This window comes from Scleropages formosus, chromosome 5 (genome assembly GCF_900964775.1).
Source record: "Scleropages formosus chromosome 5, fSclFor1.1, whole genome shotgun sequence".
Taxonomy (NCBI): Eukaryota; Metazoa; Chordata; class Actinopteri; order Osteoglossiformes; family Osteoglossidae; genus Scleropages; species Scleropages formosus.
This window is the reverse complement of record NC_041810.1, coordinates 15,105,592-15,128,703: the sequence shown is the minus strand read 5'-3', so window position 1 is coordinate 15,128,703 and position 23,112 is coordinate 15,105,592. Positions and strand designations below refer to the sequence as shown.

At 39.5% G+C, this 23,112-nt stretch overlaps 1 protein-coding gene across 1 annotated transcript; it reads left to right on the top strand.

Annotated features, from left to right (window-relative positions):
- Positions 1 to 67: 67 nt before the first annotated feature.
- Positions 68 to 6,296, top strand: adad1 (adenosine deaminase domain containing 1 (testis-specific)). Its single transcript, XM_029251739.1, has 11 exons — positions 68 to 319; positions 974 to 1,168; positions 1,289 to 1,426; positions 2,202 to 2,400; positions 2,930 to 3,120; positions 3,319 to 3,442; positions 3,584 to 3,754; positions 3,845 to 4,077; positions 4,459 to 4,690; positions 5,698 to 5,830; positions 6,142 to 6,296. Exons 2-11 carry the CDS (start codon positions 994 to 996, stop codon positions 6,253 to 6,255), a joined length of 1,710 nt encoding a protein of 569 aa, XP_029107572.1. The 5' UTR covers positions 68 to 319; positions 974 to 993; the 3' UTR covers positions 6,256 to 6,296.
- The last annotated feature ends 16,816 nt before the right edge of the window (positions 6,297 to 23,112 follow it).

Below are 23,112 nucleotides of genomic sequence, written 5' to 3'. Positions count from 1 at the left end.
TTCAGTGGGCGGAGACGGGCGGATCTGATTGGCAGGCGCGTCTATATCATATACCCCCATCTATCGGCTTGGAAAGGATTCCTCCGTCGGGGATAGATAGAGCTGATGAGGAGTGTGGTTGCCGGGGGTATTTAATACACCTGTGTAAGTCACTGACGTTCACCCACTAGTCTGAGCTTGAAGAGTTTTAATACTTTGAAACGGTACACACTTCCGAAGTCTTTATTCTACCTCAGCTCAGCAATTTCTCGGCGGCGGAGCTGCTGTCCCTGTTGAAAGTCACGTCGTCAGTCAGAACAGAACGGTTGAACGAAATACGGTTGGTGCCTCATATGTTAATGTTAGCCCCTTTAAAACTTGTTTAGACTGGTTAACCCAGCGGTAGACTGCTTAAGTCGAGTAAGTATGTCAAAGGAAATACGTTGCTGGCGTTTTGGACCAGTTAAATTTAAAGTCGAGTCAGTTTAGCCGCTCTCTTCAGCTCACGTCAGAGAGACGGGTAGACTAGTTGAAAATTTGTGTTGGAGCAGTTCAGTTCGTGTTTCTAACACATGACATGCACGATTTAAAAGCACGTTTGTCTGATTTAATCAGGCGTTAGAGCCAGCAGGTTGCTGCATTTTCGTTGGCGTCGAAGGTAAGGGCAGCAAGTGTGTGTGTGTGTGTGTGTGTGTGTGTGTGTGTGTGAGAGAGAGAGAGAGAGAAACTTGTAACTACTAAGTAGCGGTTGGTGTGATGATCCATCTTCCGTGTTACTCCTCCAGTGACTCGCCAAGTTGACTCAACAGGTTGTTAAAATACTAAATAGTGCCCTGGAATCGTTAATTAATTCATTGGTCCAGATCAGGTGTTGATGGGCCCTGTAGACATGATTTGCTCCTCTCATTTATCCGAACTAGCAGTGTCTTTGGCTTTACATACATGATGTAGAACACAAAGACTTGTGACTTACTAAGATTACGTTAATGCACAGGTTCGCATTGGTGTTTGCTAATGGATCGAGGACACATGCTCTGCGATGCCCAGGGGACCGGCCTTTCTCGGATCTTGCGAAGGAGTATGGTGCTCTCGGACCGTATCGGTGGTCCTCGGTTTCCTCCTGCGAAACTGGAGGAAACTGTCAGCAATCCATCTCTTAAATGCAGCCAAATGAGGAGGACTGAAATGTGTAAGTAAATAAATTGTAGTGTAGCTAAATGCATAAATACATGGGATGCAGTGCATACCTACCCCCTCATCACCTCTGCCTCTAAATGCTCATTTGACATTAAGACGTTCCTCTTTCCAGACCCTCGAACTCCAAAAGTCACATTGGCTGAGCTTATTGAGAGGTACAACAGGGGTGAGACCCACGCTGTGACGGCCTTATACCAGCTGTGCCAGGTGCAGCAGTTTCAGGTACAGCTCAGAGAGACCGTGACCACAGGTAGGGTGGCATCTCAAACTTTGTAAATAGAATTTACGTGAAACTAGATAACCGGTCAGCCCACAGTTCTTGTCTTAAATACATTAACACTGTGGCCTTACCTTGTCACTACAAGGTGGACTGTGTGAGCTGAGCTTAATATGGACTGCACTAAAATGTATGTATGTTCCTGTGGCATTATGTAATTTCCTACTGGATGAATACAGTTTTTATGTATATAAAACAGATCTTGTAGAGGTTTGCTGAAGTTTTTGCATGCTATCAGTATAATGTGAAAATGCAGAATAACTATAAATCTGCATTGACATTGTATGTTTTGATTTGCTCTGTGTGATGATGATGCATTAAATCATATTCAGCTAATTGCTGTGACCAAAAATGTTTCAATGTTGGTTCATATGACACCAGCATACACATGTTCACAGCCAGTTTATTGGAGAGGTAAGTTATATCCAGAAAAAAAACATTTGTTTCATTAAGTCTGAGATGGCTCTACTGCAGTTAACACTAATATATGTCCATGTTGTAGACTTCTTGTAATGTTTTTTTATATCCATTTTGTCATCACAATGTCTTGTTACCTTTTTTAAATTTATTCAGCTAGTGATTCTTTTTTACAACAGCAGTGCCTTTCTGATATTTAGAAATTTTGCAATCAGTTATTAGGCAAGTTCCTTAACAGTCTTGCCTTCTGGCTCTTTAACCCCATAAAATGCAAAAATTGCCTGGTCAGCCAGGTGCTGTTCCTTTTTCACACACATTGCTTTGTGTGCAGGTAATGTTAGGGGTTTTTTGTTTGCCTTCTGTGCTGTGATCGATGGGGTGGAGTACAAGACTGGAATGGGAAAGACAAAGAAGGAAGCACGTTCCAGAGCAGCCCATCTGGCCCTTGAAGACCTCATTCCAAAGCTGGATCCTCAAGCATATGCACATAATGCCTCTGGTAAGATCCTCTCACCTGTTTTTCATTCTGAGTGTGTAGACCCTTGTTATAAATAAATATGAAACATTCACTTTCAGTGGGTTTTTTTAAAAAATAAATCTCTTCTCCCCCCAACTCTGACTTGAGCCATGGATTTGTCTGTCCCTGTCCTGTTTGTTCTGTATCTGTGACATGCAGATTTTTCAGCATCTAGACAACTAGAATAAAGACATACTGAATTACATAACTGGTAGCCTTAACTAATTTTTCACAACATTAATTTAGCAAATCATGAAACCACCTGTTTTAGGGTTTTCTCTCATTTTGCTTTTTTTGCAGATTTTCCCCCTTCACTTGTCAGTTGGAGGTGCTCACCAGGACCAGATGTCCATGCTGAGAAGGTTCTCTGTGGTACAGTGTCCCACATTCTCTATTGATAGTTGTGTGCTATTGAGTCAGTGTGAATAGTGCTTGTTCCTTTCATGTTTTTGTCACCTTTTTAAGTTAAATGTGTTAACCTAACAAAATCACTTAAAGGGTATAAAAGTTTTTTTATGGAAAGCAAATGTTCACTGTTTTAGGAAAACATGTAAAACACTCAAGTATTTTACTTTTTTTTTTCCTCCCCCTCTCTGTGAACCAAAAGGGAAGAACAACCCCCTTAACGAGCTGATCTTGGAGGCAGTGAAGGAAAAGTACAATAAGCTCATGGGTGGTTATCCAGAGTTTTCCAGTTGTGGAAGCACCCTGGCTGCATTTGTCATTCAGTCATGTAAGTATGCCCTTCATTGCAATCAGCAGACTGCATATGTTTTCATTTAAGGTGTTCAGAAGCTCCTGTTTCTGAGCCAGTGTTATTGTGGCCTGTACCTCTCGTGTTGTTCACATTAAAATTTAATCAAAAGGTAGTCACTGGTGTCTCATGTTGTATGAAGCAACTGATTAAGACTGGTTAATTGTACTCCTACAGGTACAAGGTTTGACGTTGTGGCTATTGGAACAGGTGATCATAACACCCGAGAGACGGTGGCGTCTGATGGGCGACTGCTTCACGATGCCCATGCACTCATTACTGCACGTCGATCTTTGATGCGGTACGTAGAGGTGATGTGATACCTAGTAGTGGTGATTTCTTGCTGATCTAATTTTGCAGATTTGTCAAAACATTTATCAACTTATTTCCATGTTTCTTGTACCAGTGAACAGTTTTTAATGCATTATTATGGTGTTTCCAGGTACCTATACAGACACCTTCTGCTGTTCTTCAGTAAAAACCCTGTCCTAGTGGCAAAATCAATATTTGAGCAGGATGGGAAGACAAAGCTTCTTGTTTTGAAAGGGAAAACAACCATCCATCTGTACATGAACCAGCTTCCAAAAGGAGCAGCCCAGATGTCTTCACGCTTGTAATTTTTAAATCGTACCCATTGCAGATGATATTCTTGCTTTGATCTTCATGTCTATGTATCGTGCTTTTGTGGTGGTCTTTTTTACAGGTGTCTAAAACCTCTCTCCATCTCCACCTGGGAGGTGAACAACCAGATGGGTTTACACGTGGCAGTTGAGGGCAATGTGTTCTCCACCTTCTCCTCTAACCTTGATCAGATGTCTTCTAAGGTGGTGAGCATGTCGGCTAGTGACAAGCTCACCCAGTGGCAGGTGCTTGGCTTCCAGGGAGCCCTGCTGAGCCACCTTCTGGAGCCCATCTATGTCAACACCATCCTCATAGGCAGGTTGCCACAACTATTGCTATACTTACCTTTCATGAAGAGTCCTGGTAACGGCTCTTGACCTTGAACATAAATGTCAACACCACTGACCCAAATATGTGTTCTGATTTGTACCCATCTCCTTTCTCTTCCTCTTTAAAAAAGAGGCAAGTTTTATAATAGCCTGCTGTAAAGGCATTTAATGTCCTTGATGGAAATCAAGTTGATTTGACATTTGTGCCAGCAAAATTTTATAGTACAGTTTGCTTACAGATGTGTATTATTCCACTACGTCAAAGAGATGGGTTTATCCATATAAATAGTTTTTAACCACCTGAACTCCCTGACCGAATAATTTGATCTCTTGAAGTAATCTGAATTTTTAAATCCCCCCCTTTAAGGGGATACCAGCTGCAGTAACTTGAGAGGCTTGGAGTTTGCTTTGAACCAGCGGGTAGATGGCATCATCTCCAAGCTACCCATGTATTACTGTGCGTATCGAGCTCACGTTGGCCTGGTTCCAGCTGTGCACCCAACCAGCACTGGAGGTCAGCGATCACTCAGCATGAACTGGACCCAGGGCGACATATCATTTGAGATAGTGGATGGCCTAGTAGGCCGCTCCACTGTGGAGTAAGTTGAAAGTGCAACATTAGACCCTAGGATATTAGGCTTTTTTTTTTTTCTGTCTCTGCAGCACATCCCAGTAAAACACAGTAACTGCCTAAAACACCCTTACTCACCCTAAGTGACACATGGTAGTCTTGCTATGTAGTGGTATTGGGGGTCAATTTGAGCTAATGTAGCAGCTAGCTGTTTCTGAATTTGGCAGGGGTTAGTCAAAGGTAGGGGAACACCATTCTACAGTTAACAGACTAAGTACTGCTTTTTTGTGGACCTATAAATTTTAAAAAATAATGTAGCTTATCAGTATTGCATTTCAGCTTGTCTGGTTTATGGTTCTTAAACCCAACATAAAGTAGATGTACCCACATTGTTTTTGTGTTATGCAGTTACTTCTGCTGTAACATGGTACCTATGAAACATTTCTCACACACATACATTGTCTGAAACCGTTTGCCTCAAGCGGGGTTGCAGCAAACCAGAGCCTAACCCCGGCAACAGAGAGCACAAGGCCGGGAGGACACGTTCCCGGGGGGGGGGGGGACACACAGGACCGTGAGAAAATTCTTTAATGCTCTTGCAGCTGTAGAGCAGGGCAAAATTAAATGCAAAACTTGCAGTGTCAAACTAGTGATGAAAGCCTGCTTGAGTGAGTGTCATGTGCCCATTCCTCAGACACACATCTTCATCAGTGATATCCCCAATTGGATTGTGTTTACAGTTTGCATTTTATAAATTTTACTGTTTGTTCTGTTTGTCGTAATAAGAGTTGACAGTATTGGTCCTTCATGCGCAGCCAATCATCTTGAAAGCCCTTAGTAGTGTAAATGTTTAGGCTTTGTGTTGTGGACTTCATAAAATGTACATGACATATTTCTCTTTGGGATGTTTAAAGTTAATTGTCATGTTTTAATAGCCCTGTGATCATACAAGCCTTTCATTGATCTTTCACTTAAAGGCTTTATTGGATCAGTTGGTGTCTTACTGGAATGTCTTGATCGATTGTCTCGTTTCAGCTCCCCAAACAAGAGCTGTTCTTCCTTAGCTAGCCGTCTTTGCAAAGCGGCAATGCTTAGTCGCTTCAGCCTTGTGACCAAGGAGTCACAAAGAGTGGACCTCAGTAAGGCTGTGTCCTATCGGGAGGCAAAGGTAATCAAGTTTAATTACTTGTCCCTTAAATTTTTCATTAGGAAGTGCTCCGATGTCCATCTAACTAATAGCATTGTAGTCATTTGAGTTTGACAGTTCACCCTCTTGAAATTGTATGGGTAACTGAAATGTGCGAGTATCAGAAATTTCTGAACTGGACCTAACTTCACATCTGTAGTTTTAAGAGCAACTTCTAAGGTTTATGTAAAAAATGTTTTGCTGCACACTGAACTAATATAATCTTTGAAAACTTGGTGGAACAGTTGTCCTGATTTCTTTATGGACACTTCATTATATATCTTTTTTAATAGATGATGTCAAAGTCTTACCAAGAAGCAAAGAATTTGCTCAAGTCTCACCTGAACCAGAAAGGCTATGGTTCATGGGTGGTGAAGTCTCCCATCAGTGATGGATTCAGTGCCTGATAGCAGACACTTGTCAAGGTCTGTGGAGCTCACCAGAGAAATAAGTAATACTTAATGACAATGGTCAAAAACAATATAAGCCCTGTGATATTTTTTTCCTCCTCTCTTTGCTCTCTGCTGTTTTTGTTCCCACAAATGCTTTGCAAAGGTTTGTTTTATGTACACAAGGTTAACATTTTCAGACATCGCTGTGGCCTTGCACGTGTTTTTTGTTAAATTCCTGTTTTAAATGTTTCGCAAGAGCACAAATATTTGAGTTTACAAAGTGTTCTGCTCCTTTGCTTTAATTAATATGCACAGCATGCATTTTAGGAACAGACCTAACGGGTCCACCCTCTGAAAATATAACTTGTGCCTTTTACATCTCATTTCTGTAAACATATAGGAAGAATGTTGGTTTGTTGTGCATGCTACCTTGCATTTTAGTGTGCAATGCATGTCATTACCTTGCGTAAATAGTGCTTTTGAAGTGACCTGTGTGCTAATCAGATTACAATATCTTTCTCCCTGTGAGATACCCTAATATGTATGTACTGGTTCATGTTTTTCCTTTGTAATTCATAGTTTTGTGTATTTTCTGTTCTCATATAGCTGTTCAAATGACTCGAACCTTTTTGCAGTTTTTGGATCATCCCTTGTGAGTTGAAGTGGCTATGCAGCTTGTAACCATTTAAGCATATACTGCAAATAAGTGATTGACACCTGCAATGTACTGCTGATTTTGCTTTCATGTCACAACAAAGCCTGTATCAGTTCTGCATTTTTTTTTGAAATTCTGGCTAGGTGTAACTGCATGCACAGACTGCAGAAACGCATCACACAGCAACTTAAAATTTAAGTACACAGCATAAGTAAATAAAGCATTTGTGTGCTATCTTACATGTGTCCTTTTTTAATAAAGCAATTCAAAATGGAGCTAAACAGGATGGATTAATGTCATTAATGAGGATAGAATAAAGTATGCTTTACCAGTAATTTAGAAAATTGTTTTAAACGGCGTAATTATGGCATGCAAAATTCTGTCATTTAAAAAAAAAAATTCTAGAAATTAAATGTTGGAAAAAGTACCACTTTGAGGCCTATATTACAGCTTACCCATTCATTTCAGTTTATTTTTATAGAGTGCTCTTCTCACTCAGTGACAGAGCTCTTTAAGACAGGTACAAGGCAAAAAAAAAAAGTTTACTACAGACTATTGTAATACAATGCTTTTACAGAGGTAAAAGTATGCTACTAGCCATGGAGGAAAGGAACAAAATGTCCCAACTGAAAAACAAGGGCGGGGGGGGGACCTCTTGGGGGAGCATGTGTCAGTGGCTGCCCACCCCTCCTCGGCATTCTAGATTAAATAAGACTTCTAAGTCAGTTTACAGGTAACAATAGCAGCATTGCTACATGGTAGCTTGATTTCTCAGTTCAGTAAGGTACGTCTCGTCCATCACGGCAGTTGGTCATCTTCAGTTGGCCTGGGGTGCGTTTGACTGCTGGCTGGCTTCCTCAGGTTTTATTGTAGGGAGACGATGCTTAACAAGAAATTGTTCATTTCTAACTTTAAATTTAATATGCTTTGGTATAGAAGTGGGGAAAACGAACACAGCTAAGTGGAATTACATTTCGAGGTGAAATGTCTGAATAAATGTGTAAGTCTTGAGAACCAATTCATTAATCAATGACTAAAGACCTTGTATTAAGGCATTGTGCATATTCTGTTGACTTGTTCATAGGCACACCACAATTCAGCCTATATTGGGTGAAATGTTCACTCCCAATAGTTAACATCTGAGTTCAGTGTTTATTTTTTTTCTGAATTTCGTGTCATCATGTAGTGTCTGTGTTCTGAACATTTGTGCAAGTTACCACAAAACTCTTGTCTGGTTGGTGGGAACTCTGTCCATGGCTCCCATGCCACTAAGGGTCCTAGCAATTCTACGTTATACCCTTTTATTCTTGATGCACTGTTTTTGTTCTTCAAGAAAACTCAAATTCACGGTCAAGGCACAGTTTCATCGGAAGGACCGAATACTGAAATATGCGTTGACTTCTGATTTTATGAACTTTATAAAGAAAGCCTCCAATTCAATCATTTGTCATTCAGAGACATACTTGAGGAGGTACTGTACTTGTACCCAGTATGGTTCTTCACATTGGTTTTTGCTCAGATTAGCCTGAATTGTGCAAGTAGTAGTTGAAAATGATGGAAAGAGTGAAATGTAGGCTTAAAAGCATTTTTTCCCCTGGTTGACATGTTCTAACTCAAAATGGTGCTTCCATCTGTGGTTTGTACTGTGATACTGGCAGTTAATTTAGAGAAATCCATTGTGAATCAATGGAAAAACATCATTGTATGTCTAATCTTTTGCTCAGAATATGATCTTAGAAGTGATTATTATAAGCGACATTAAATCATGAGTATTAATGTGCTTTTCAAATGCCTGAGATCTGTCCTGGTTTTGTGTGTTTTTATGTGGCCACGTTACTGTTAATGGCTTTTATTATTGTCTCTTGTGAGACAGTGCTGAATTTGACTTTATTTAAAAATATTTAAAAATAAAAACTTATTTTATTTGCTCAAAGGTTCAGACATGGGCATGCATTCATCATTTGGTGGAATGGAAATTTTAAATCATGTTTCGAAAGGTGCGTTTAGATGTGGAAAACCCACAACTTTAGTGACTTCTCATTACTGTGAAGAGAGGAAGAACGTTACACATTTCTCGCACCACTTTCTCACACATGTCACCGTGAATATTTAACCATGTTGTATTGTAGGTTAGTTTAGCTGTGCATTGTTACCATCAAAACCTTTGGTCATTTACTCGTTAACCTTTCTGAAACTGATAAAGCCTTATGGCTGCTGTACAGGTCGTCAGTGCTTATAATTGTTTAAAATCTTGTCACGTTCATGGTTAACCTTAAAGCTTTGAAATATTCTTGTGTTCATATTTTGATTGGGGTTTCCGTTTAGAAGTTTGCTTATATGTCTCAAACGGGGGCGCAGTGGCACACCAGGTTTGGCCGGGTCCTGCTCTCTGGCAGTTCTGGGGGTTCAAGTGCGGCTTGGGGTGCCTTGCGATGTACTGGTGTACCATGCTGGGTGTGTTCCCTTCCCCTCTGGCCTTGCGCCCTGCGTTGCCGGGTTAGGCTACGGCTCGCTGCGACCCCACTCGGGATAAGCGGTTTCGCACACTGTGTGTGTGTGTGCGTGTGTGTTATATGTCTTGACATTGCTGTGTCAATGTACACACACACCTGCATGTTTTCAAGAGACAACTAAGCAGAGAAGTTATGAATTTTGATGCACCCTGTATATAAACGTTTCTAGTAATTTCCTGCTTTATCCATTTATGTGGAACTCAGCAATTTATCTGTATAGCTCAAAGCATACCAGACCTCAAAGTTTAATCAGAGCAGTCACATGGAGTTACCACAGTTCTGAAGATAAACAATTGTCACATCCTGTTCATGCAGTAACCTGTGCTTATCTTCCTTTTTCCCCAGTATATTGTATAATGAACAGCTGGCCAACTGTCTCAGTGACCTCATTGTGGTACTGATGTCAAGCTTCGTGTTGAACTAAAGAAGTTTATTTCATGTTTGTGAATTATATATACTACTGTAAACCCTTTGATCTGTTTTTATTCAGTTCCTCATTTCCAGAGATGTAACATCTGTATACTCAGCAGTAAGCATTAAAATAGTACCTGCTCCTTTTTAAAGTATCAGTACGTTAAAAGATTATAATTTCTAAGCTGTTGAGTCATTTACTTTACTCTTAGAGTTGCTCTTAGCTTTTGATCCCAAACATCATTTCCTGTTCACTAGAGGTGGGTCAGGGCCACCAAATGCATATTTGTGTGAGGGTTAGAACTCTCAAAACAAACGTGCTGGTATTTTTTTCAGTCTGACTCATGTCTTTGAAGTGGTGTACAGGCTAGCGATACTTGAAGGCGGCTCCAAAATGTGTGTTTACTACGAGTGCAATCAAGTCTCCCATATGCTCACACTTAGATGGTTCACTGCTTTCCTGTGCCTGTAGCTTAATCAGAAATGTTGCAGGATTCACAACAGTTCAGGAAATACATGCAATGCACAGGTCTTTAATTCTGTTGTTGCATGCACGTATGCCTGCCTTTCTTGATTTGACTTGAATATGTTTACTTTTGATGAACAATGGCAAAAAAAACTATAGATTAAACAAGCATAGCATTTGTGAATTTCATATTTACGGTTTATCTGCTGCATGTTTTTGCAGTGTTTGCTGGGTCATATTGTAGCTCATTACTTGTTTTCAAATTTACATGCTGCAAGTCCTTCAGGAAGAGCTGCAGAGTTGTACTTTGACAACTAACTTATTTCGTTTGAGCACAGCAGTGGTACATGTTCTTGTTTTGTAGCTTTAGCACAAAGTTTAAGATTAAAGAGCAGACTAAATATAAATACTAAACCATTCAGGGTGGCACTGGAACCAAGACTGAAACCATGAGTTTTGCACCTGTAGCAAATTTGTGTCACCGTCACCACATGTTAGTAGTCTTTGCAGGCGGGAAGCTTAAATTGCTCTAAAATGAAAAGCAGTCGCCTGTGGATGTTCTTAAAATGATTTCCTTCATGCAAGTCACACATTAATCATAGCAGTTTATTTAAAAGTTGTCAAAATATAAATACATATCAATAAATATCAAATTAAATAAACAATAAATAGATAATTTATGATTTAGAGCTTATAGCAAAATACATTCAAGTAGTTAGAACTGACATTGAGAACTGATACGCAAGTCACTTAGTCCAAAAAAAAGTCAATTAACTGATACTAGTAAGTTTATAAATAAACTTCATATTCTTCACCACATAAGACATAGCTCTTAGAACACCCTTTTAAATTGGACATCAAGGTTGCACGTATTTAAGAAGTCACAGCTGCAGTTTAAAAATTTAAAAAAAAAAAAAAAGAAAAAAAATTGAAATTCATCCATTTTCACTGCATCTTAGTGAAATACTGTCACCTCCTTACTTTTGACAATGGCCACATGTTCCTATATGATAGGTACTACGGAATTGGTAAACCATCAAGTTAATTTAGTTTTGTTAGTTTTCACTGTTTATCTTTTCCATCAAGGTTTTCAGAACTTTCTTGAAGTCCTCATAGGTCTTCCTCTCATTTTGCTCACAGGTGATGTTAGAGCATTTCTCTGGATTCTAAAGCAGAGGACCAAGGATACATCAGTTACAATATGTTTTTCTGGCTAGAGGTAAGACAAGGGTCATGTTCACAAAACATTTCAAAGCTATATCTCTCTAAAACAGCATTCTTTCTCGTTCCATGTGAGCCATGCATATGTTCTTGAATACTCACCATTTTGTCCAGTGATCTTAAAATGTAATTCACATTGTTCTTTGAGGATGTACAGTTTTTGGCAGTCTCCATTTGGACTTTCATGCAGCACAAAGCTGCATAATTAGAGGAATCCTGCAGCACAGAGAGGGATGGAGAGATGCTTAAGTCCTCTGAAAGAGCTGTGTAAGATCTGGGTTCTTTGGTGCACTGCTCCCCAAAGGTCTGCTCGCTACAGCACCGGTTGAGGCACTTTAAGAAATGATACAAAGCAACGTACGAGCTACTAGGATCTGACCGCTGTGCGGTCTGCACCTTTCTGAGCTACTAGCTTTACTTCCTGTGCAGATCTTTCATCCTCTGCATAAAAATTCAGTGTGTCGAAACAGATAGCTTTTCAGTGCACAGTGTTTTGGAGTGCAGTGTAGAAGTGTTAAGGGTTTAAGAGTATATGAGGAATGCATCATAATAAAAAGAAAGTAATAAAAGCAAAAAATAATCTCTGTACAAAGAGCACATTATCATACTGACCTTTGGTGGAAGAGAGAAGGTTACATTTTCAGGCTGTAACGAGAGATTATTACATAAGTGTTACTGCAGTGAAGAATGAAATGCACACTGACAGATACTGATATTAAACAGATTCATTCAAGGCTAGTAAGGTACTTACACATTTCACATTGTCCAGCCTTTTCTTGACTTCATTTGTTTGAGCTGCTGATAAAGCGATAGACTTGGCTTGCAGTCCGTACAAGAAAGGAAGCACCAGACAAAGGGCCACAAATAAACTTTGCATGTTGTCTGTGAAAGGAGTCTTCTCTGAGCTTCGTCAATGTCTGGGTTCAAGGCAGGCGTTTGTGTCATCTGGTAGCACACAGTATTTATACCATTTGTCTGGAAAATTAAAGGGTGGGTAGAAGTAAAAGTTCAGATATTACTGATTTGTGCAGAGAGAGAGCTGGCTTTTTTTCTTTGATGACTCTTTGGAATTTCTAGAGCTGCTGTAGGATGGTAAAATCCCTCTTGTGTCCCACACTTGCACTGGGTTTGTGGCTGAGGTTTTTTTTTTTTTTTTTGTTCCACCGTGCACTGTGACTCTCCTGTCGGCCCAGCAGCGCGGTCCTCACTACGTTGACCTAGTCAGACCCATTCTTCTGCATGTTTGTGTTTTTCACTACTATGCTATTTTTTTAACCCCATTTTTCATTTCTCTTAAAAATTTTCTGGGGCTAGCATGTTATTCACAGAATTCCATCAATTTGTTGGATTCTGCAATTGTGTCTCCATGAAGTGTCAACTCTGAAAAAACAAAAAGATTGTGACAGAGTAAGAGCAATTGTGTAATGCCAAAATTAAATAATTTTATGAATATATATTGAGATAAAACTTGGGACAATGTTCTCATGTTCAGTGGAAGTTGTACTGTAAGTAGCTTTTCCAGCTTCTTGCGAAAGGCCCTTCTGCGTTGCCCTTGAGAAGAAGTACATCACATAAAGGCAATGTTAAGCTGTATAGCTGCAATCTGAGTTTCTTTCAGTGTTCTTGTGAATTTCTTCTGGGTGTGGTGAGACATTTGTCTTTTTGAAGAAATACAAAATACAGCTCACTTCTGTTGTGTATTGAGTCTTGTATAAACTCAGGGAGAAGTGTTAATGGGCCACTCTTAAGAGTAACTTTAGGTTAGGGTTTGGTTGGCTAGTTATGTATATTTGGGAGAACATTACATTTATTCATTTAGCTGAAGCCAGAGCAACTTACAATGTTACAAAAGAAGAAGAACGGTCCATCGTTTCTCATTCTTGTGTTCGTATGCAATCTATACACAAAACAAAACACGATAACTTCCATTGCTAAAACTGAGCTGCTCTTAGCAGGATTCAGTGAATATGTTAGTGTTTGTGTGGTACTCCTGTCCACACGATGTCCGATACCCCGTTAGACTCGAAGCCTTTGGGAATTGTCTCCGGATCACAGCCAGCTTGGCTGGATGAGTGGCTAGAAAGTTACTCCGCTCATTTCTTGACTTGTGTCTCGACCAGGAATAGGACGCAATAGGACGTTTGGAGTGTGCATTGTATTTATTCCAGAATGAAGTTTTCTTAGTGAGTAGTTTGCCCAAGGGCTCTCTGTATTTCATATTTAGATACAATTCCTAGGGAAGCATACAGAGAAGCATTGTAGAGAAGTCTTTATGGGTTTTGGTGAAATGTGTGTTCAACATATGGTCATGGAGAACTTCTCCATAAATCCAAAGAAAACACTAAGGTTTCCGGAATGAGTCCTAGGATGGGTGTGGATCTGCTCATTTTCATTACATCCCGGTTCATCTGGCTGATTTTGTCCAGAAATCTGCAGACAGATGACCCACAGAAGACCATTACTGACACTAAAGATGAGGTGAATATTTAACACTTCGACAGGTAGCTTCCTAATCAGATTTTTTGCCAAAGGTCTTGTGATTCCATCACGAAATCACTGTATTTCCAGCACTAGTGTCATAAGGTTTTAAACGCACAATGGAACCATAATTGTTGCCATAGCAGTTCTCTAGTGTAGAAGTTGCAAAAGACAAGATTCCTCTGACTAGCATTTTAATTGCTAAAAAACTGGATTGAATCACCACATCAAGAAAGCATACGGGGGAGGGGGGGGCAACTAAATGGGGTGAATTTTTTTTAAATTGCTTTTTGCAAATTTTTCTTTATAAATGTCTAGAAACCTTTAAAAACTTAGTGTTGGAATATTTTTTTTTTCTTCCTGCCAGTTTGTGAAATAATAGCAAGGAGAATTGTGTATGGTTTAAGTGATTCTGTAGTAAAATTGACTGATTTCAGCTGTGTCCTGTGACATATGTATGTTTGTGTCATTGTGTGTCCCATTCATAAAAAGATTACAAGGTGAATACCACAACTTCTAATTAACTTGACTCACTTCAGTCAAGGTGAAGAGCGCTGAAGTTTGTCAGATGTGGTGCTGCTTGACTTTGGTTCTGGACAGCCCCAGTGTACTACCATGAATGACATGTTTATGAAAGAATGCATTGCACAACCCCATATTAATAATTTTTTCCATGTACAACTTCTCTGTTTAATGCTACTGCATCTCTTCGGATTTGTTCTCAGTTTGTTGGATTTGTAGGTTATATAGTACCATTTTTATCCTTGAATGGGTTTTTGGAATCTGAATATTCGTGGTTTACTCTAATGAATTGCTCTAATTGGTTAAACTGTAATCACTTCATGTGGACTTCAGGGTGGTCTAGCACAATGTTTTGATAGATGACCTAAATCAGTGCCCCTCAAAACACAGGACCTCCAAGAATGCAGGGTGTTTGTGCCTCTCACAAACAGGAAGGTGGTTTGTGGGCTGACAGCTAATCGCGTGGAGTTTCTGCACCAGCACCTTAACAAAAGTCCCCTGATACAGGTCAACTTTCCTCAGCCCTCGTCATCATTCAGGTGGAAACATTCTGGTGTGAAACATGCGTGAGCCTTAGGAAAACTTTTAAATGGCTCATTATACTCTTCCTACGGCCTGTACGGGATGGCTGTTCAGATGGCCTCAAAGTAGTTTTGACTTAACCACCAAAAAGGTTCTTTGTCCATCTACATCTTTGATGCTTGTTTGTAGGCAGACATTGATGTCGTCAGACAATAGAGTTTCTCGTCAGTCCATAAAAATAGTTTCATTCTTATCTGTCTTCTTTATAATGACATAACTGTGAAGACCTGTCATCCAGAGAGGTCATCTGAATTAACCACTTGATGGCCACAGCCCTCTAATAAAGTTGCCACAGCAATTTCACTAAAAATCTGATAGGCCTCAACATGTCAGAAGTTTTTCTTTTGGTTGGAGTATTCAAGATTTGAGTAAGCATAGACAAGTTTTGTGAGGAATAAAACACTTCTCTGATAACATGTGCAATAAATATCCCAAGATTTACCTAAAAATTGAGTGCGTCTAATCTAGATCTAGAAAAATCTTAGTTTGGAGAATTAATCCTTACAATCTGATGTTTTGCCAAAGCTCATCTTGCTCAAGCTTGCAGATATGCAAATACCTGTGACCATAGCTGAGTGGAAGTCAAGATCATTGTGGTTTAACTAAGGCATTACAGCAGCTCTCTAGTAGCTCTGCAGCGCTACTATGAAGATTATCTTTGCGATAGTCTTTCAAGTGGTGAGAAGGAAGTCTTTTTTTTCTTCCACATAGTATCACAACAATGGACTTCTATTTTGCACACAATGGTAAAACAAAAGAGTATATTTTTAAAAAGTAACTTAATGGCTTACATTTTGCAGAGTAGGTCTTTTTTCCAAAAGTGATGCATAACTGAGCAAACAAAGGGCATTTCACAGCAGAGCTTTCGATACAGCCATAAAATTGTCAAAGCACTGATTATTTTTCTGATGCTATTATTTTTGCTGGCACATATTGGCTGCCTGTTGAATTGAGTGTCGAGTAGGAAGTATACAGAAATTGTGATGCAAACTTATGTAGGCATTAGGAGATGAGAAGCAGGTATGAAAGAGACCCTTGAATGCTGGAAGGGATTCAGTAGTTCTGAGGGAATTATTGATGGGAAACTGCTTTAGTAGTGCAGTTCAGCTGCTGTTATATGTGTAATCAATGAATTTTTTTGCATTTGTGTGTCACTGGATAAAGACACAAATATGCAAAATAAGAACCTTTTTTTAGATGGTAGAGCCCTGAATGTGGTATTTGGAATGATAAGCTTACGAAAATGTTCTGTGCACATGTTTATCCTTCATACGCTGTAACAGGGAGTAAATTCCCAGAATTTATTTATTGTAGGCACTATTTAAAAATGTAGACAATTGTTGGTTTGCGTCCTTGATTTCATTCTGCCTATTTTCTGATCTGGGATCTGTGGTGTGCTTTGCAGTAGCATGCTGGAAAGGAAAATTTACGTACAAGGCTTTTTAAAACTCAGAGCTGCCCGAGATGTGGTTTTGAAAATGGAAAGAGGCGAAACTGCCTTGGAGTGACAGGCAACACTCTTTATTCTGAGTGTAGCCCCTATGCAATTTGTTCCCATGTGTAGCTGGGCTACATGAGTAAGACAGGGGTTTTCCCTCCCAGAATGCCTCACCTGTTGTCACTTAGAAGCACATGCAATTACATCATGTTTACTGCATAAGGGCCACTATTTAATCCTAAATAGTGCCTTGCCATATTGTTGAGTTTCAGAAAAGGCTGCAAGGGGACAAGTCCAAACCATGGATAAAATGCCTAGCTGTTGAGCTGCCAACTTCTTACTCAGATACAATATATGATGGTAGGGGCATAAAAGCTTGCTACCCGGGGGTCCAAAAATATTAGCAATAATCTTCAGTGAGGTTACATATGGAAATAGGGAAGAGGAGAAATTAAGTTTACTTGGGGTCAAATTAGTTATGACAGTATGTCACGGTATAATATTTAAAAATGTTAAGGGAAGAAGAATGAAACACTTGGAATTTTGGTGGTGGAGCATGGTGTCACTTCCCATGCAGTTTTTCCATAGCGACGCTGAACACAATTGGCGTTCTCACGACAACTGGAGCAATGATCAGCCTCACCCTGCTTTGGCATATCTGCTGTGTAGGTGGAGAGCTTTCGCCCACCCCCAGCCTCCACCGATAAGCGTCAATGACACCAGCACCCTGACAGGGCTAATCTGCTCACATCTACGGTGAGCTTCTCTAAAGCAATCACCTGATATATATATCTTCTGTATATGTGTAATTATGGACAGTATCCTACAGACACATGTAAAGTACCATGGAAGCATATGATTGGACAGATACATGCAGACATTTGTTAATGCTTCAAAGGTTCTTAGAAATTAAATATTGAAATCTTAATGTACCCGCCTCTGACGGAGTACAATAATAATTTTCTCTATTTCAGTTGATTTGAAACTGAAGGGAATGCGTTAATCACGACACTTATAGTGTTGCAGTTTGTGTGGTAAATGACACGTATGACTTCCGAATACATGAACAACAACAAAATATATTGATTTTGAAAATAGTATTTGCGGTAACCAAGAGTTAAGAGTTTAAAACTTCAATTACATGAGAATAAATGCTTTCAAAAATACAGCTCAGCAGGCCATTCCCATTCCCATTCACAGTGCACATATGCATTCTCTAATCTCACTGAATTGTTCTTGTCTTTGATGCGTAGTCGAAACTGGTGAATGGCGTAAGTTTGAAACTAGTTATACGTTAGTGTGGTTGCTGTTTTTGCTCCAGCAAAAGCTACATATGATATCAGAACTATAAGGCTTATTTCAGTGAAGGGCCTTGCACAAGAGAATCATGTATTAAAAATAAACTTTTGAAATATAATTTTTTTAGTTTAAATATGTTTCCATTGTTAGTAAAAAAATATTCTGCACTCAAACTGGGCGTTTTGATCACTTATCAATTTATGTATTGTGTGTTTTGAGGCTCATCATTGAAGGCCTGATGCAACTGTTTCCTGTTTGTAAAAGTTTCAGTCTTAGTACCTGAAAAGCTTTTTTTTTTTTTTCCCCCCCTATGCTCTACAAACATTACAGAGGATTGCCCATACTTCTTAGTGTCTTCTGCTACCTGCGAAGTCCATGCTCTTAATGCACTTTACTCCGCTTTCTAACTTTTAGGCCTCATTTGTACCATCTGTAATTTGTATGACCCAAATTAAGTAGCTGTAGAAGTTCCCTGTATATTGCAATGGTACCGGTGAAGTGAGAATTTTTTTCTGATGATTTTTTTAATGCGGTCATAATGCTAGTTGCATCAGTTGTGTCAAAGCAAGTGCAATAGCTGCATGATTTTGGATAGTTTCCAATCCTAAATAATCCGGCTGTGAGTAATCTCTGCCAGTTTACACCCACCACATGCACAGCATGCTATCCTGTGCTCTGTTGGAACGTAGTCGGATTTTTTCTTTTTTTTTTTCCTTTTTTTTTTTTTTTACAGAATATGAAATGCAAATGTCCACTTTTCCTGATATAGTAACGCTACAGGATGGTCCCTTTGCATCCTCACAACTGAGTTCTTGTTCACACCACAATGGGAAGAAGTGGCGGTCTGTGTAACGCGGATGGGGGTGGAGTGGAACATTAGGTGTTATTTTGGGCACAGTGATGATCGAAAACCCTCTCTGGTCATGTGACAGCAGCATCAGCGTTTTGCATCTCGCTGAACCTCATTGTACACAAGTGAAGCACGTTTTAGCGTTCCTATTTAACTCGCATGCTGTCGGCTAAGTTGGATGCTGTAATGATGAGAAAATATGAGCAACCAAGAAAACAAAAGTTTAACAATGTAGAGTTGTTCTCAAGTTGATGTGAAGCTTTAGAGGGATTCCTTTTTTAGCTGCCAAGTGACTGTTGAGACAGCTTTCTCACAAAGCGTCATTACCAATTAGAGGGAGTGAAAACTTTTGCTGAACAAGTTTATCATATACAGACATCCCTCTACTTAGGTAAATTTCACTTGCGTAAATCTGGATTAACCTAAAAAATTCCTGGCATACACATTATTTACAGATAACACTTACGCTTAACGTAGTTCGGTTGATATGTGTAAGTCGGCATAGCCAGACAAGGCAGGAAGCTGAATCTTCCCAGTTCCCACGTGTTTTGAACCATGAACGCATCTCCTCTCGTTAGTGTAGTGCTCTCTTCCACGTATTTTTTACCCATTTCATTATTCACAATACCTGGTGGTAAACATGCACTTGAAGGAAAAGGAGAACCCTCTCACAAGCATACAATATGTAATATGTCTGACATGTACCAGAGAATTATATTGTGTAATTTTTTTTATTTTATACACGTTTGCAATAAATGCCTAGGCTAGGCTATGTTGAATAGTCGGGGAGGAGGGGGAATCTGACTTGCATAAGGGGTTGAAGAATGGTCTGTTTGTGTAAGTCAGGGGGTGTCTGTATTGTCACTCCTCAACTTAAGAACATTTTTGGTATCAGAAGACTGTAATCACTTTTATCCCTTGGGCACCATCAGTAAAAGCTTAAAAATATAGAAGTCTCTCAATTTATTTGCTTAGGTTCTGTAAAATACTTTGATGTACATGTCATCTCCATAGAGATAAAGCAGCAGGTGGCTCAGTGGTTATCTCTTTAGACTCAAAGGACCTAGGTTCAAATCCCACCTCCTGCTGTAGTATTCTTGATCAAGGTAGTTACACTGAATTGATATTGATATAGTAAAAATTATCCAGCTGTATTAATGGGTAAATATCTACTATAAGTAGAATATAATGCTGTAAATAAATCATCTGAATAAATAGAAGTAATGTAAGGTTTTCTGGTTTTGTGTCTTTTTGGTGGTGGGAATAAAATAGTGACATTAGTTTAAAAAAAAGTTTATATTTCATGTTAAAATGGATTATGTATGTTCTCTGCATCATATGAGATTATAGACTAAGATAAGAAATTACAGTATTCAAAACTTAGAACCCTTTAATGCAAATATATGACATACTGGAATTGCTTGTGGTTCAGCTTCAAACATGAAACACAATATAATATACAAGATGGTCAAGAAAAGACAGTAACAATATACAAGTCACAATGTGTAAATAAGTAAACAGGATCACAGACACAAGTAAAGAGGAATGGAGTTAGATGTGGTGTAAATATAGACAAGATTTAGGATGTACCCAGAAGTGGTTGGGGGTGCACCTAGTTGATTTTATTGAGGAGATGGATGGCTTCAGATGCTGCGGAGATGGTGTGAAGTCCGAGCAGCGATGGACATGTAACACCACTTAGGTGACAGTTTGATGAAGAGGTAACGGCTGGGATGGGTGAGATCCACGGCAATCTTGCCAGCTCTCTACTTCACCCTGACGCTGAACAGGTCATTTATTGGTGATAGCTGAAAGCCAGTGATGTTCTCAGAACCACGTACCACTCGGCGCAACCTAGTTTTTGAGAAGGAGCAGCTAGGGGGAAACCAGATTGAGATGGTCAAAACACTCATAATTATGGTTGTGTACAAGTTGATCAGGATGCGTTTGGAGATATTGAGCTGCCTGCGCTTTGGTAGGAAGAATTGTCTTTGCGGGACTTACCAGATGATGGCAGTGGTGTGCCTGTCCCATTTAAAGGGTGTAGTAATGATGGTCCAAAAAAATGCCAGGCTGGGGTGTGATCAGGTAAGAAGAGGTACTGGACACCAGTTTTAGCGACACAGTGCGACGTCTCCCGTCTTTCCTCAGTCCATCACATACTATGGCTGTACTTTCAACCGATAATTTGGGAGATGGGTGCAGCCGCACTCTTATGTGCCCCAAATATTTCAGATTTTTTAAACTCATTTTGCCAGTCTGGTGCTTATTCTTACTGTGTTACCTGAACAAATTAATACTAAAGCAACTGTTTATTGCAATATTCCAACTATTTCACTGAAATGGTACCAGATAGTCCCTCAGAGGATGAGACATGTACTACACCAGATGTGTGTTATTGGATAAATGCCATTCCTAGTAGCACTTTGACTTCTAACCCTGACAGCAAATGGGCAATGACTGTATAGAATCAAAGTGCAGTAACTTGAAAAGTTTTTTTTTTTTTTTTTTTTTTTTTTTTTTAAAAAAAAAACCTTACTGTATAGTTTTCATTCACCTACATTTTTGTTTGTCTGTTAACTTGAGTGTTTAAAGTGGAGTCTGGGTGTTTTTGGTCTCTCTTTATATAATGTGGTTATGAGCGGTCATTTTACAGAAACAACTCCTCAATGTACAAAAGGCTCAAGAAGATGAGCCTTATTAAAGTATGAGTTTTTGCATATAAAGGACACAATGCCAGCACACACTAGAATGCAAAGTCTTCATAGGATTGACCTTGGAGAATAAATGGAACATATTTGTTTGAAAAAGTGAATTATAGTTTCAGGAAAAGTATACCTTGAATACATTTCCCAACCTGAGTGGGATGTGAAAGGTTAGGTTTTTTTCTTTCAGTTTGTATGATTTGTATGATGGGAGTGGGGGAACAGAGTAACATTTTCCGTTGGTCTTCCTTGCCTCTTCACATGCTGAGTGGAAATTGGCACTTGGTTCATTTCTCTGAGTAATCTGGTTATCATAGTGCTCTAATTGCTGCTTTTTAGGTGTAGAACAAAACATATAGACATTTTTGGTTATTTGCTTGCTTTAATTTTTGATGAACTTCCCGTACTAAAATACACAAAAACATGGAGGTAAAAATTATTAAAGTAACATGGCTTTGGATCAGAGAATGCACCAGTCAGAAAAGTAACCTGGATTTAAAATAGTTATGTAAAAAAAACTTTTTCTTGACCAATTTAGTGTAAATTCATTTAAGCTCGGTTATGTTGTTTTCAGTGGGGGAGCGCAGTGGCGGAGCGGGTTTGACTGGGGCCTGCTCTGCGGTGGGTCTGCGATTCGAGTCCTGCTTGGGGTGCCCTGTGGCGGACTGGCCTACCATCCAGGGTGTGTCCCCTCCCCCTCCAGCCTTGCGCCCTGTGTTGCCGGGTTAGGCTCTGGTTCACCGTGACCTCACTTGGGGCAAGCAGTTTTAGACTGTGTGTGTGTGTGAAGTTTGTTTCACATTCAACACTTAGCAGACTCGAGGCAGTCTTTTCTACTGCACCAACCTATAGTGGAAAATCAGCATCTTTAACCGCAGTGGGAATTCTGCATGTAAATGCAAGGGAAATTACTCTCTCCACAGCCGTACCAAACCATGTTGCCATGACCACGTGTGAACAGCACACCACAGACACCCATCTTCATATTCTTTGTTCGTTTAGCTATGGTACATATTCTGACATAAATACACTGTCAAAGAAGTCTTTACACATGTTTGTCTGGTGGTACCCTTATCCGTTCTGCTGCTATTACATTTGGTTCTGAAACTACAGACGTAGTGTCAAATTTCCCTGATGGTTCCTAGCAGACCTGAAGTCTAACCCAGAGATGTTGACCTTCCTGGTTCAAGTCCTCTTACAGTTTCAGATGGCTGTAATCTTATGGTACATCAGACTTCTTTCCTCAAGGAAGTGTCGTCCATTACGTAAACCTTCCTACCTTTATTTTGTCATGAGTCACTTGGAAATCGTTGCTCTGCCTGCCTTCACCACTACGTGATGTCGCTGTCTTGTGGTGGACCACAACCACTTCTTGGTGGAAAAAGTGGTCCCTGAGAAGCTCTGTGTTCTTCTTCAAGTTAATCTTTTGTGATTATTTAAATATGAACTTGCAGCTGCTTCTGATGCGTGTGTCTTTCTTTAGATGGAAATTCTGCTAAATAACCATTTCTTAAAGTAAATGGGACTTAGAAGAATATGAAGCAAGGAATCTACTAAATATATTGCACAAAGAATGTGCAATATTTGCAGTTTTAGTTTTTAGTTGTCAAATATTGTTCCCAAAGCTCAGTATATCCTGATTAATTTGTAACATTTGATAGGTTTAATGTGATACGCACTGTATTAATGTAAATCTTTACAGTGGAACCAATTGTTTTCTCCTGAGCAGAAA

Coding starts and splice junctions, on each gene's coding strand:
- adad1 (XM_029251739.1), top strand. CDS start 994: ATGGATCGAGGACACATGCTCTGCGATGCCCAGGGGACCGGCCTTTCT. Junction 3,755..3,844: donor GCCCAGATGTCTTCACGCTT/GTAATTTTTAAA, acceptor TCTTTTTTACAG/GTGTCTAAAACCTCTCTCCA. Junction 4,691..5,697: donor GTAGGCCGCTCCACTGTGGA/GTAAGTTGAAAG, acceptor GTCTCGTTTCAG/CTCCCCAAACAAGAGCTGTT.